Raw genomic sequence first — 14,158 nt, 5'->3', positions numbered from 1 at the left:
AAACATGCATTCTGGGTGGCACTATTCTAGTTATAAATTATTTTAATTCTCAAAATGTACTGTGAATTTTTCAAGGTTTAACAGTTTTACATGTCATTATGTTAACTGCAATAGTAAAGTAGCATGGAGCTTAGTAGTACACTAGTACAATTAAATATTGACCTGAGAGTGACATACAGTAGCAACATCCCATTTCAAATAAGCGTTAATTTCAAAATATTTACTTCATTAAATAGTCACTGAAAAAAGAAATGTAAATGCTAAAAACTTAGCAAATATAAGGAAAACAAAAACATTTCAAATATAGCTAAGAAAAGAAATACACTTAAAACCCAAATGATGGTTTATAAAACCTTCTGAGGGTCTTGTAACCATTTTTGTACTGGAAAGATCCAGTTCATCCCAATTTACTTACCTGTCATCAAATGAGTCTCTGTGTCCTCTTGCTACACAATCATTGGCATTTACTGTTAACTAAGAGCAATATAGTATTAATCATTAGTGTAACATTATTTTCATATTTTTATACTTATTGCATAGTGATGCCCTATACCATTGGGCCATAGCAGATCCTTTGTCAGGGCACCTGTAAGTCATGACTGAGGATGGACCACCAGCAAATGAGGAGAAAAACAAGGTTTAAGGTGCAAAGAGCTTTATTAAAACCAAAATAAGAATTAAAGTGTCCACAGTGCATTAATAAAGGAATAGTGTCCTTGAAATAAATACATTAAAACTTCTTCCATTAAAATGTGAGGGCCTCCTGAAACCAGAAAGTTATGTTCAGAGAATATTATTATAAAATCTGTGTAAAAAAACACAAATAAAACTAAGTATCCACCAGTCCCTTTAGAAGCATCGTTACACAGTATGGACCCTTCCCAAGAGACTGGATTTCACCTAGCTTCACGCACAATTCTGTCCTCCTTTACTCTAACTTTCCTACAGCCAAGGTGGCTTTAGCCCCCCACACAACTGCAGCTGCTTCACTTTGCTTCACACACAGTTTCACTGTCTTTGCTTCAATCTGAACTGTTCTTTATTTTACCTTCACTGCTCCTTGAAGTTGAGCAGCAGACCTTTCCTGCATGGTAAATCACTATTCTTTCTTTCTTTCTTTCTTTCTTTTACAAGACACTATGGAGACTCCTGCTCCTACTCCTGCACCTATTCTTGCCTTGTTCTCTTTCTCCTTGTTTCAATATCATTCCTTCCTTCTACTTAGCCCCTCTCTACTTTTTAAATCAATGTGCTGGTAACATCAGGTCATGTTGTACACTTGCCTCACTGGTTAATGGCAATTACTATATTAAGATGAGTGCATGTGCCTGCCAGCACTAATAAACTTCCAGGGTAAGTATAACCTCACAAATGCTGAATTTCCCTTTGGGTATTTTTTAGCCTTAAAATGCAGACATATTCATTTGCTTACAAATAGTAAAGAGATGTCCTTATGTCTCTCTCTCTCTCTCTCTTCATGTTTGTAAAATGTAAGTAAGTTAACATTATACAAAACAGAAAATATCCCATTGGGTTGATCACTGACAAAAATGCCATCATAGATAACACTAGACCAGCATCAAGTGGGAAACTATGCCCGTTGATTAGCCGTCCCTTGACATGGCTCCTTGCCACCCTTTATGCTTCAAAAGAAGCCAGGGTCCAGGAGCCTCATGCATAATGTCGTGCGTAGAGTTCACACTAAAACATGGCGTAAGAACAAAAGTGGAAATGTGTGTACGCACAAAAAAATCCAGATGCATAAATCTGTATATATGCCAACTTCCACGTTCTTCTGCTACATAAATCCAGGTCATCGTGAAAAGTAACGCACGTGCACACGCCTGCTCAGCGTTCTGTGAAAAGGCAATGTCAAAAGCACGGGGGAAAATAGAAGAATTTCAGTGAATACAGTACCAAGTGGAGGCAAAGAAAACATATTGTTTGTTGGTTTAAACAGTGGTATAGGCAACAAAAAGAAGTTGATCGAGTGACATATAGTGTAGAAGAAACTTGAAATCTCAAGATGACAAAGTCACACAGTGCCCGAAATAAAAAAGAAGTTGTCAGATATCAAAGTCGCCGTGAAAAGGCGAGTCATAGCCCACTGTCTGAGTGTCATATGGAAGCTTATTAGGGTACAGAGAAAAAAAAAAATAGGGACACAGTGGGAGAAAAGCTCAAAATGTCAACTTTAATCTCGAAATTTCCACTTTAATCATGTAGTTTATTTTGTTATTAAAGAAGAACATCATAAACTTCATCTTAAAATCGTTTAATGTAATAGTTTCTCAAATACCATCGTAACTAAAGTAGCTTTGCATTTGTATTGTATGTGTTCTCCTATGTGCTCTATGTGTGAATCACTACATGATCCTTAAATGGGCTTTCTATTCCGCTGAAAGGACACAGTATCCATTACATTCAAGATATTACAGCTCTCTGAATAATTTAAATACTGAAATGTATAATTGATATTATTTTCATGATGATAGTAATTAAAGCATGTTATTAAACATGGGAACATGGTGACGCAGTGATAGTGATGAACTGGCGCCCCGTCCAGAGATTGTTCCTGCCTCACGCAAGATGCTTGCTGCACCATGAGCAACCTTCGATGAAATAATTTATTGCACCAGTTCTATCCTTTTCAAATATAATAGCCTCCAATTCCTGTCCTTCGTTTTCTTTCTCCATGTACCCAATCGCCACACAATCAGCTCTGTAATAGATGTTAAGCCATCTGTGAGCTTAGAACGCCGATTCTAAAAAACTTCTAAAGTGCATTGAAATACCTTGGTAGTACAGTCAACCCTTGTTTATCGCGGTTAATCCGTTCCAGACTCTGCCACGATAAATGAATTTCTGCGAAGTAGGATTCTTTATTTATAAATCGAATATTTTCGTAGTTAGAGCATAGAAAACCTGTTTACGACCTTCTAAATACATTTTCTAACATTATTAGAGCCCTCTAGACATGAAATAAAACCCTTTAGTCAAATGTTTAAACTGTGCTCCATGACAAGACAGAAATGACAGTTCCATCTAACAATTAAAAGAATGCAAACATATCTTCCTCTTCAAAGGAGTGTGCATCAGGGGATGTCAGAGAGAGAGAGAGAGAGAGAGTGAGAAAAGCAAACAATCAAAAATCAATAGGGCTGTTTGGGCTTTTAAGTATGCGAGGCACCGCCAGACAAAGCAGCTGCAAGGAAGGAGCAATGTGAAGGTAGTCTTTCAGCATTTCTGAGAGGAGCAAACAGCCTCTGTGCAAACAGCCCCTCTGCTCACACCCCGTCCTTCAGGAGTAGAGAATGTCAAAGAGAGAGAGACAGAGACAAGCAAACAATCAAAAGTCAATACGTGCTGTTTGGGCTTTCAAGTATGCGAAACACTGCATGGGAAGCATATCATATATCATTGAGGAGTTTTATTTAATATGTAATACGTGCTCTGATTGGGTAGCTTCTCCGCCATCTTGCAATAGTGTCCCTTGTATGAAATCAACTGGGCAAAGCAACTAAGGAAGCATGTACCATTAATTAAAAGACCCATTGTCTACAGAAATCCGTGAACCAGCAAAAAAATCTATCTATTTAGATATGCTTACATTTAAAATCTGCGATAGAGTGAAGCCGCAAAAGTCGAAGCTCAGTATAGCGAGGGATCGCTGTACATGTTTAATTATTCTATACACATATCCATCCAGTGTCGCACCAGTCCCAGCAAGCATACAGAGCGAGGCAGGAACAATCCCTGAATGCTGCGCTACCATGTCCTCACATGTTTAATTATTGACAAAATAGATTATTTAAATGATGTTAACATTTTATCTGTATAATGTAATAAACTTATTTTGCTGCATTTCATCATCATATGTAAATATGCATTTTATAAAGTGGTTCAGGTCGTGCGATATTATAACTGTATCGCAAGTTTACAGTGAGGTATTGTACTAACAGATCTACTAAGAGCACTTGAACTGAGTGAGTGCGTTTATAGTTCTTGGGATGAAGCTGTTTCTGAACTGCGAGGTACATACAGGAAAAGCTATGAAGCGTTTATCGTATGAGAGCAGTTCAAACAGACAGCATGGCTGAAGTAGCATGTGCTTGATGCTGTATACCGATAATTCTCTTTCTGATCAGCTGCTGTAGAGTTGTGATTCCACACTCAGATACAGTGATATAAATACTCTGAGTGGTACAGTGAGAGTAACAACGCTAAAACAGCTATGGTATTTGGAATAGTTTTGCCATTCTGTGGACCATTATATTGTTACAGGCCAATTACAATCAGATGCCTTAAACTATATACTATCTATAAACAATATGTGTTTAATTTCAGTGTATTTGATAAAAAAGAAAGGGAAACCACACTGGAACAAAAGCAGTGCTTTGACACTGGGGATACCAGTTTGCAAAACCAAGCAGAGAACTTGCGTACGCCAGGGATTGAGCTAGCATGAAAATGTGTGTGGCTTTACACTAAGTTTAGTTTTTATACATCGTGATGTGAGCGTGGAAAAGGCTTATGCAACATTTTTTGTGTACACTCTGTTTATACATGAGCCCCAGGATTGCAAAGACACCTGGGCCAACTATAGTACAGTAAGGGAGCTTTCCTAAAAATGCTTTTTCCAGCTATAATTTCAGAGAGTGGAGAAAGAATTGTGCAATTATCCATCTATCACAAAAAAAGAGCTAAATCAAGAAAGCTATGGAAAGTGTGAGATGCCAGGGTATTTATCTTAGCTTTTAGATTAGTGTGTATAGTTTTGTTGTCAAGATTTTAGATCCTTCCACAGAGTTTAAAAGAAAAGATTTTATAAGAGGGCAGAATCTGATCATGAAAATACCAGGGGTTATGTCAAATATTAATAAGGGGATGATTACCTAAGGTCAATTATATGAAAAAGTATTACTATGGAATGCAAGCTTAAAAAAAGCTTAAAAACTGATTGATTAGCACAGTCACATTTCTTCTTCAAAGAAGCAAAAACTGGTGACAAAATATGGACAAAGTTCAAGTGAGAGGTTGTGTGTGTGCTGCTGTTATCAACATAGTTATTTTTATCCCTGATCAAGGATCAAATCGTATTACTGCTCTATCACTCCCTGGATGGCTAGGACCATGTATCCAACATTGTGCTCATGTATACACTTGATCCCACTAAACTTATAGATGGCACTGCAGAAACTGCAGAAGATTGCACTAGTGAAATGTATGAATCAAATAAGAAAGGTATGTCAACTAACAACAGCACACACATTTTTGACAAATTTTAACACTGTATCCCTCACTTAGAAGTAAATCAAAGATGATACATCAAGCTTCAGGAATCCTCTACAGGCACTAGGATACCCAAATATCTGAATATAATTCAACCAATGTCCTAGCCTTCCAGTTGCAACTAGTTTCCCCGTTCTCCTTGGCTGAAAGGGAGCTGGACGGCAATCACTATCCTATACTCAACCTATTTGTAGTGTGGCTTGAAAGACTTAAATACAGCTGACACCATGTGCATCTACTCAGTCCAAGAGGAAAAGTTCTTCTGGGTCTGAATCAGAATTGTGTTTCAAATTTATTAGTGCAATCCTTGGTCAGTTTGGTTTATTCTCAGTTACTAGGGCTAATCTCTATTTTTAAGCAAGCTATAAAGTGCATACTACAGATAAATATACTATTTATAAAACATTATCAAACTAATCCTATTAAGGGTCACAGAGGACCCATAGCTTGTCCTGGCAGCTTTAAGAGTGAAATATAAAGCAATCCTATGTGGTGTGCCAGTTCATCATAGAGCACTCTCACAAAAAATAAATATCAGGCTAATTTACAATCACTAGGTAGTCTGATCTTTAGAGATGTGAAAGAAAACCCATGCAGATACTAACAATTAGTTCAAGGTTTACATAGATACATAAATAAAATAGCAAGATTAGTTCCTTCCCAAATTAGAAACATACTGCACTCTTCTTTAAATGTGTGTCTTAGTAAGACTGCAGCAGTAGCAAGTTTAGTAAAGTAGTCCAGATTTCTTTTTTCAATTAACAGTATCCTGCAGTATGTCAGAAATTCCCAGATACTCCCAGCCAGGTAAAGAGAAGTAGTTTTACCTCAGCATCTAGGGACTTTTTCCTGGGTCTATTCCTAGTTTGCTATGCCCATTATAAGTTACATATGATGTTTCTAGGAGGCATTCATATTATATACCCAAATTGACTGTACTTACATGTTTGGTCCAGAGCATCACCTGTCCAACTCACTAGTGGATACAGTTCTGATTTTTGTCGTGTATGCTTAAGTTTAGTTTTTTTGTCATTTTGAAAATATCCCTAAGTAAATCTTTCTAAAATTATATTGCATACCATTCCATCATTTCAGAGTAGCAAATGAACAAAAGCATGCCATGTTGACCTACACATCATAGAATCCATTTGCGACAAAGCATGTTAGGGGTCCCAGGCAGTGTGTAGGATTTAGTTTAAAAACTGTGCTAAGGCTCTGAGGGGTGTAGGTATGTGCAGTACTGTGGTGGAGCACCCCCAGGGTGTTGATGATTGAATTGGCCTCATCAATGAATACATTCAAGTACAGACAGGCATGGTTCAGCTGGTTTCCTCATTAGCACACTAGTTTTTGTAATTAAGGCACATATGCCCACTCGAGTATAAAGGGAGCCTGTGTTGAGAGATTGGGAGTTCAGAAAAAGGGAGGAAGATCTGAAAAGCACAGCACCACATAATGTCTGTTTGCCTATACATCCATGGTCCCACAAGGTTATAATAGAGTTAAAAAATCCAGATTGGAGATTGAGACATAGCAGCCATAACCGGATGTAGCGAATGCAATAGCTTCCTTGACACAACTTGTGTATTTCATGCCTCTTGTATACAAAGCAGTTGCACTGCCAGTACTGTATTGTACTTTCTACCATTATTTATCATTGAAGTTTACATACTTACAAATAAGAACTTTACCATATAACAGTGTATTTGACTTGTAGACAGCAGCATTCAATCTCACGTATGGTGCATATATAGTACACAAGGGGGTGTTACTGAGCCACAACTCTTTGGCGCAACTACAGAAGAAAATGTCCCAGGATCAAATCATTCCTTTCATGAAAAAACACCTTTGTGTCAGGGTTCCTTTCCAGTACATTACGTTTTTCTTTTCCCTATACTTCTTGTTCTTTTCATTTTTCTTCACCCCTCCCTGGAAAGTGTTGTCTCTCATCCAAATCAAATTCCAGCTATCCATGCAATATGAGTGTTCCCTTTTAAATCAACCCAGGAATACTTTTAGTGCCTAAACCTTTGACTCCCAGAAGTACTTTTGGGTCAAGTAGAGCCACTCTAGAACAGGAGATATATCTGTCGATAGCTCCCACTGGAAGTACCCAATGAATCCAACATGGAAAACCTATGGAATTGCACTTCTCATGCTGCCTTGTGGGCATCTAAACAGGGGCTCACCACAAGGGATGCTGCCAGCAAGTGTACAAGGGGACAAACTAAGCATGGAATGCAGTCTCCCACTGTCTCACATTTCTTCTGGCCTCCTGACTGGGAGAAGGACTGCTCACAATCCAGGTCAGTATGCTTCTCCATCCAGGTCACCCATCCACTATGCTGGCATCCTAGCCAGGTAAGGGATTCCAACCCATTGCTTCTGGGATGCCAGTCCCAGTGCACCTACTGCCACAGTGCCCCTCCATGCCTGCCTGGTTGGAACAGAAAACACCCCCCCCCCTCCTTCCTGACTATCCTTTATACTGGCCTTTTGACCAGGTAAAATAAGATGACCCATAAAGTTGGTATCCATGGTTCATTCTTATCCAGCAGAATTGCTGGAGCAAAAAAGGGGGAGGATAGTAGCATTCTTGATACATCATGCTATATATCATACAATGAAAAAGTATTTGCCCTTTCTTAATTTCTTCTATTGCTGCAACATCTTGAAGCCGAATGTTGTCAAGTATTCAACCAAACTCTAATATTAGATTAGTGGCACTAAAGTGAACACATAGCTGTTTTTTACCTAAGCCATTTATTGAACGAACAAAGTTATCCAACATCATCTGGAACTGTGTAAAGAAGTAATACACTTACACTTAGCAACAGGTTGCACCATTTTTAGCTGCAACCAAATGGTTTATATAATTCAACATCAGTCTGTCACACTGCGGTGGAGGAATTTTATCATAGACTTAAACTAGAGCTGTTTTAGTTTTTAAAAAATTGTACGCGTTTCAGGTCCTGCTACAGCATTGTCATTGAGTTTATATCTGCACTTTGACTAAGCCATCCCAAAACTTTAATTTTGCTTCTTTGCAGCCACTCTGGTGTGGATTTATTTTTCATCTTCCTACATGACTCAGCTATTGTCTAGCTCCAGCACCAGCACAGAGACTGATGATCTGACTTTCTCAATAAGAAATTTCAAATTGAGAGAATAATATGATGTTCATATTATGAAATGCGGTGTTTGCTTGGGACCCATGTTATGAAATAAGTTCTTCTTTTACCTAATTTGTTCAAAAAACATTCTCCCAAAAGACTTAGGGACCATGCAGGTGCTCTGTGAAAATGAGAGAGGAGCATTTATGTTCTTTTTGATTAGAGATTAGCTTTCACCTTGCTACTTGACAATGAAGCCCACTTTTGCCCAATGTCTATCTGATTGTGGAGTCATGACACTGATTCTTCTGAAGTAAGAGAAGCATACAGTTCTTTATATGTTTTTAAGGAAGCATTGTGACTTCCTGAATAAAAAGATTAACTATTGCTTATGTTGAATAGGGCTGGCTTTAATCAGTTCAACCTGATTAATTTCTTTAATTAATTATATCTTTAATTGCACTGATTTAACTGGTGGACAATTACTTTTTATACAATTCAGGTTGTTGTTAGAAAACCTTGTCCATTAGGAACATAAAGATCTGGTGCTGCATCCTTGGGAGAATGGCCATAGAAGATCTTTCAAAAAGCATTACTGAGAATTCCTCTAAAACAGACCCAGAGCTAGATACCTGAGACATTTTTGGAATAATACAATACTTTAAATATTCTCCAATATTGATAACATTTTTCAAATATTTATTCTCTTTCAGAAATATATTGGGTTCTAAATTTTGATTTTTTAAAGAAACTTTGAAACATTACAATAGTAAACAATCCCTACCTACCTCACTCTCATCTTCTGTACTCTCCACATTAAAGAAATAAATAATGAATTCTTGTTCTTCAATGCACATATGCTCTAATTGAGAAAGCACCTGCTCTAAAACCTGTTGGAAAATTGTGGTTTAAATCAATCAATTAATCAACTGATATTATGTAAGCATTTTCAAAGTGAAAACTACCACAAGACATTTTACAACAAAACTTATACCATTTCACCTCAAGATGAAGAAAAAAATCCATTAACTGAACCTAATATTCTCACATGTATGTACTGTATTTGTAGAAGATAATCTTATAGACAGAAATTACTTACTTTGTCCACTAATTCTCTGCGACCTACATCCATTTCAAGGCGGTCAGGAACAGAGAAATTAAGCTTTGGCCATGTTATGTTTGAAGAAGGTGGTAAACCTCTTTCAGTGGTATCTGGGAAAGCTAGATGAATGTATATTAGAAAACACATTTTTCTAATGTACTTCACTTAAAAGGTAAACACACAAAGAAGCAGGTATAAGGCAGAAATAGCAGATATTATTATGATTGTTTAAAAAATATAGGAATTGTTTGTTATTACTTGGTACATGGCGATAAAGGAAGTTTATTTAGGATACAACATGCTGTTCTAGCCTTTAGTTTCTGAAAGATACAATTAAATAATCAAGAGGACTCGATCATTATAGACTTACAGAAACGTCTGCTTTCCTTTGCTCCAGTGACTTTGAATCTTGCAAGACTAAAAAATTCTTTCAATTGCCGTTCATAAAGTTTTCCAAGGCTTTCAGAATAAACCTACAATACAAATCGAGATCTCATTAGTATTTTGATGGTGTAGAGTATTCCAGGTAAAGAACCAGAACCTGCATTATACAGAAGGAGAATTTATTTTAGAGCACTGACATTTACATTAGTGAAAGCATTTTTAAATACACAGTTACTGAAGATGGTCTATCCACCATTACCAATTTACTAAGTTGTTCCATCCCTTAACGGTTTTGTGAAACAGTTAAAAATCTATAATGTCCAATAATACTGTATTCAGAACAAAGAATGAAGGTAGTTTTGTGAATCTCAACAACTTTTACCCTCTTACTATGAGGGAGTAATTGAGTCTAGAGTCAGTAGATGAATGTGACAAAGACTTACTGTTTCTGGTTTAATACAACCTGCTTTTGGCTATTTTATTCTGGACCACACAACCTTTAATGGCAGTTCCTTTTTGTTCATATTTATTAGCAATACTGTCGATATGCTTTGTATTCACTACAGTGATACTACCACTAACAAGGAAATGTAAGCTTGCTTACCATGAGTAGATCATTGAAAATGACTGGATTATTGTTTTTCAACCATTCCATGAGTGGTTTAAAAGACATTAGTTTCCGATGACGCGCAGAGTGACTCATCAAAACCAGGCTATCAATATCACTTTCCAGAATAAAATCTTGGTCCATTCCCTTTAAAAACAACATAAATTTGTTAATTCTAATATTCTGATGGAGAACACACATTCACTCGCAAATAACTGATCGATTTCTCCTACTTGTACAATTACAGTATTTCATGGAGTTCATGAAGGTCATGGAGAATATAAGCCTACTCTGACAACACAATTAGCCCAATATAATCTTTGCAATATGGGGGGGAAAACTGAATACCAGGAGAAAGCTCCAGCAGAGTTAATAAAATTTGCAAACTCCACACAGACAGTCAATATGATCTGATTTAAGCCCAGGACACTGGACAAAAAGCAAGAAACCTTAAATGAAATTATGAACATTTAGCTTTATTTAGCTGTGATTTATCTATTTTTACAACATGGGTGAATTTCAAATATCATTCAGTTTCAAATGATATGCAAAGTACTATACATTCTGAAAGGGTGTAGGCACTTTTTTTTATAGAACTATCATTTGTAAAATAAGTATTTAAAACTGTATAGTCCAATTTGCATAACTACTAATAAACACCATGAAGTAACAGTTCACTATTTATAATTGTCAGATTCTTGTTTTTGTTCTTCATTTTATTTCTCTTTAGAAAGTTAAAGCCTTCTTTCCAAGCACCAGTCATGTAGAATTATAAATCAAATAAAAAATGGAACCATTTTATCTTCAAAACATAATGCATCATCCTTGTTCTTCTAAAATAAAAAAATATATAAAATAAGAAATGCCACATTATATTATTTGTTCTCTTAACATTAAAAGTTCAAATAAAATCAAGTGATGTACTATTCTTTTAAAATAGAGGCTTTGAAAAGGTTTTCAAAATTTTATGCAAAGGGTGTGGAAATTGAGTTTTCATGGAGCACAAATGCGAATATCGGCAGAATTTCTTTGCAGCTTTTGTCGATTTTTGCAAAGCTTTCTACTCAGTTGATCGAGCTGCCCTGTGGGACATCCTAAGGGTCTGCGGAATCCCCTCGAGGCTGCTGGATATCATGGCCGGCCTATACACTGGTACTGTAGGTGCTGTGCAGTGTGGAGGCAGAACCTCTGTGTTTTTCCCAGTTGATTCTGGGGTTCATCAGGGGTGCGTTCTTGCTCCTACTCTGTTCAATGCTTGTATGGACTGGGTATTGGGCAAGGTTGTGGGGTCCAGTGGCTGTGGGGCATCTGTTGGTGAAGAAAGATTCATGGACCTCGAATTTGCCGACAAAGCTGTGATCTTTGCAAAGTCAATGGAGGCTCTGATCGGGGCACTCAAGAGACTGAGCGAGGAGTCTGAGTGTCTGGGCTTGTGAGTGTCCTGAATAAAATCCAAGATCCAGGCCTTTAATGACCTCTTGGTGACAGCCATCAGCAGTGTGTCTGTCTGCGGAGAAAGTGTTGACCTTGTCGAGAGGTATACTTTCCTTGGCAGTGACATTCAAGTCTCTTGTGGCTCTTCCTATGAAGTCAGTAGACAGATTGGGAGAGCATTGGGGGCCATGAGGTTGCTAGAAAGGGATCTGTGGTGCTCCCACCATCTATGTAAAAAGACGAAGGTCCAAATCTTTACAGTCCTGGTGCTTCCTGTCTTGCTATATGGTTGTGAGACATGGACACTATCCAGTGACCTGAAATGAAGACTGGACTCCTTTGGTACTGTGTCTCTATCTGGAAAATCCTTGGGTTTGACGTTGTGTGCGGTTGCTCATGGAGTCCCAAATGAGGCACATTACCTGCATTGCGAGGGAGTATCAGTTACGGCAGTACGGCCATGTGGCACATTTCCCCGAGGGTGATCCAGCTCGTAAGATCCTCATTGTTTGGGACCCAAGTGGCTGGACCAGGCCACATAACACCTGGCTGTGGCAGATAGAGGGTCATTTCCGGAGGGTAGGACTGGACCATGTGTCTGCCTCGGGGGTTGGCAAACGGGATTCCGAGCTGTTTCGTCATGTAGTGGGTGCGGTAACGCACTGTACCAGTGCATGCTCCACAACTTCCACAACTTGTGGAAGTTGTAAAACACAGTTTATTTGCACTTTACCAGTAAAACATCATACTTTTTCCACTGTTAAGTTTAACCATACATTCCTAACTCAGTATGCTTTGCATTTGAAGAAACTGATGGTGAAATTAAACTTGAATTCAAAGAAAGGAGTGAATAACTTGTCAGAAGTGTAAAAATGAATCAATACTTATTTTTAGTTATATGCATGTGCTTTGATATCCACTTTCTTCAATACAAGTTTTCCTAATATAGTTGAAATTCAAGATAAACAATATAATTAATTTATCACGATAGTAAAAGAAAAATCACTTTAGATATAGTGTGTGAATGTTTTAAATAACTTAAACAATATAAGGAATAACAAGTGATTTGTAGGTAATAATCAAAATTACAATAATAAATTAAATGCAGTCAGTGTCAACCCCAGCTGAAAGCTGCTAATGGCTTCTAAAGGCTCAGATTATATTATATTACAGACAACAAGCTGAAAAGACAAACCTTCCCTACTAAAACTATCTCAGAGCCAGCACCTCTCACTTTGTCTTTGTGCTCCAACTTCCAGCCAAAAGAAAGAAAAAACAACTTTACTGTTAAAAACCTGAAAAAAAGATGTTCAAACCTTTCTCTCTTCTTTCTCTCTACACCAAATGGGTACGTTATTTTTATTGAACTTGCAAGATAATTTGGGAGATTGCATCTCACTAATGAACAAACTCTGTTGAATGACTAATATGCTAGAAGGGTCTCTAGTGGCTATGGGGCCCAAAGCAGCTGCTTATGAGGTATACTGTAGTATAATGTATATCAATAACAGGAAAGGATTTATGGTGTGTTTTTTGTGAATCTGTCATTTGTTGTTTGAGGCAAAGACAGGGAATGTTAAAGATATATCCGATCTTTGGCATTACATTAAGGTTTAATATTAAAATGTGCAAAACAGAAATGACTACAGGCAAATGTACAAATTAACGAACAAACCAAATTTTTACGGGATGCTCGTTAAAGTCTAAAATTCAATAATATACTGAAGTACTTTAAGATATTGCTGTGACAAGAGCAGATTCTAGCAACAGCTGTGCATAATTAAAAATGATTATTTAAATAATGACCTAATCCTTATGTAAGCAGGTTTTCCTGAAGTAAGCATTGCTAATGATTGAAACCATAAACAAAACAAAACCTCAAGTCACAGGTGCAACTTCATTTCAGAGTAAGAATACTTGAGAACCTAATATAATGGCATTAATTTGGAATCAGGCATTGCACCTACGCTATTCATTCAAATGGATGTAAATATAACAGCTGCAAAAATCCCACTTGAATAAAGCATACTTTTCAGTTAATGCTGTGCTCTCTACTGTATGAAAAGCAGAACTGGAGCATAAACAAGCACAGACATTTATTTTTCTATAGTTGACAAGCATTCCAGAATTAATTATGGAACTGCTAAAAATAATACTACACAGATATCATTATATGAATACTATAACAAATATGTGCAGCTTAATGTGAACAGTGTAATTTATTAC

At 37.2% G+C, this 14,158-nt stretch overlaps 1 protein-coding gene across 4 annotated transcripts in view; it reads right to left on the bottom strand.

The window, feature by feature from the left end:
* LOC120537148 (exocyst complex component 1-like) overlaps positions 1-14,158 on the bottom strand; it is a 91,481-nt gene that overhangs the window by 28,463 nt on the left and 48,860 nt on the right. For 3 of the 4 annotated variants that reach the window (XM_039765854.1, XM_039765853.1, XM_039765852.1), the window contains exons 8-12: positions 10,496-10,645; positions 9,878-9,980; positions 9,505-9,626; positions 9,194-9,295; positions 416-474 (exon numbers count right to left, since the gene is read on the bottom strand). In XM_039765854.1, the coding sequence (XP_039621788.1) occupies positions 416-474; positions 9,194-9,295; positions 9,505-9,626; positions 9,878-9,980; positions 10,496-10,645 (536 nt within the window). The remainder of the gene's footprint in view (positions 1-415; positions 475-9,193; positions 9,296-9,504; positions 9,627-9,877; positions 9,981-10,495; positions 10,646-14,158) is intronic. The other variant, XM_039765855.1, reaches the window with a different exon arrangement.

The sequence above is a fragment of the Polypterus senegalus genome, chromosome 10, assembly GCF_016835505.1.
Source record: "Polypterus senegalus isolate Bchr_013 chromosome 10, ASM1683550v1, whole genome shotgun sequence".
Lineage (NCBI taxonomy): Eukaryota > Metazoa > Chordata > Cladistia > Polypteriformes > Polypteridae > Polypterus > Polypterus senegalus.
This window is presented reverse-complemented; position numbering and strand designations above follow the sequence as displayed.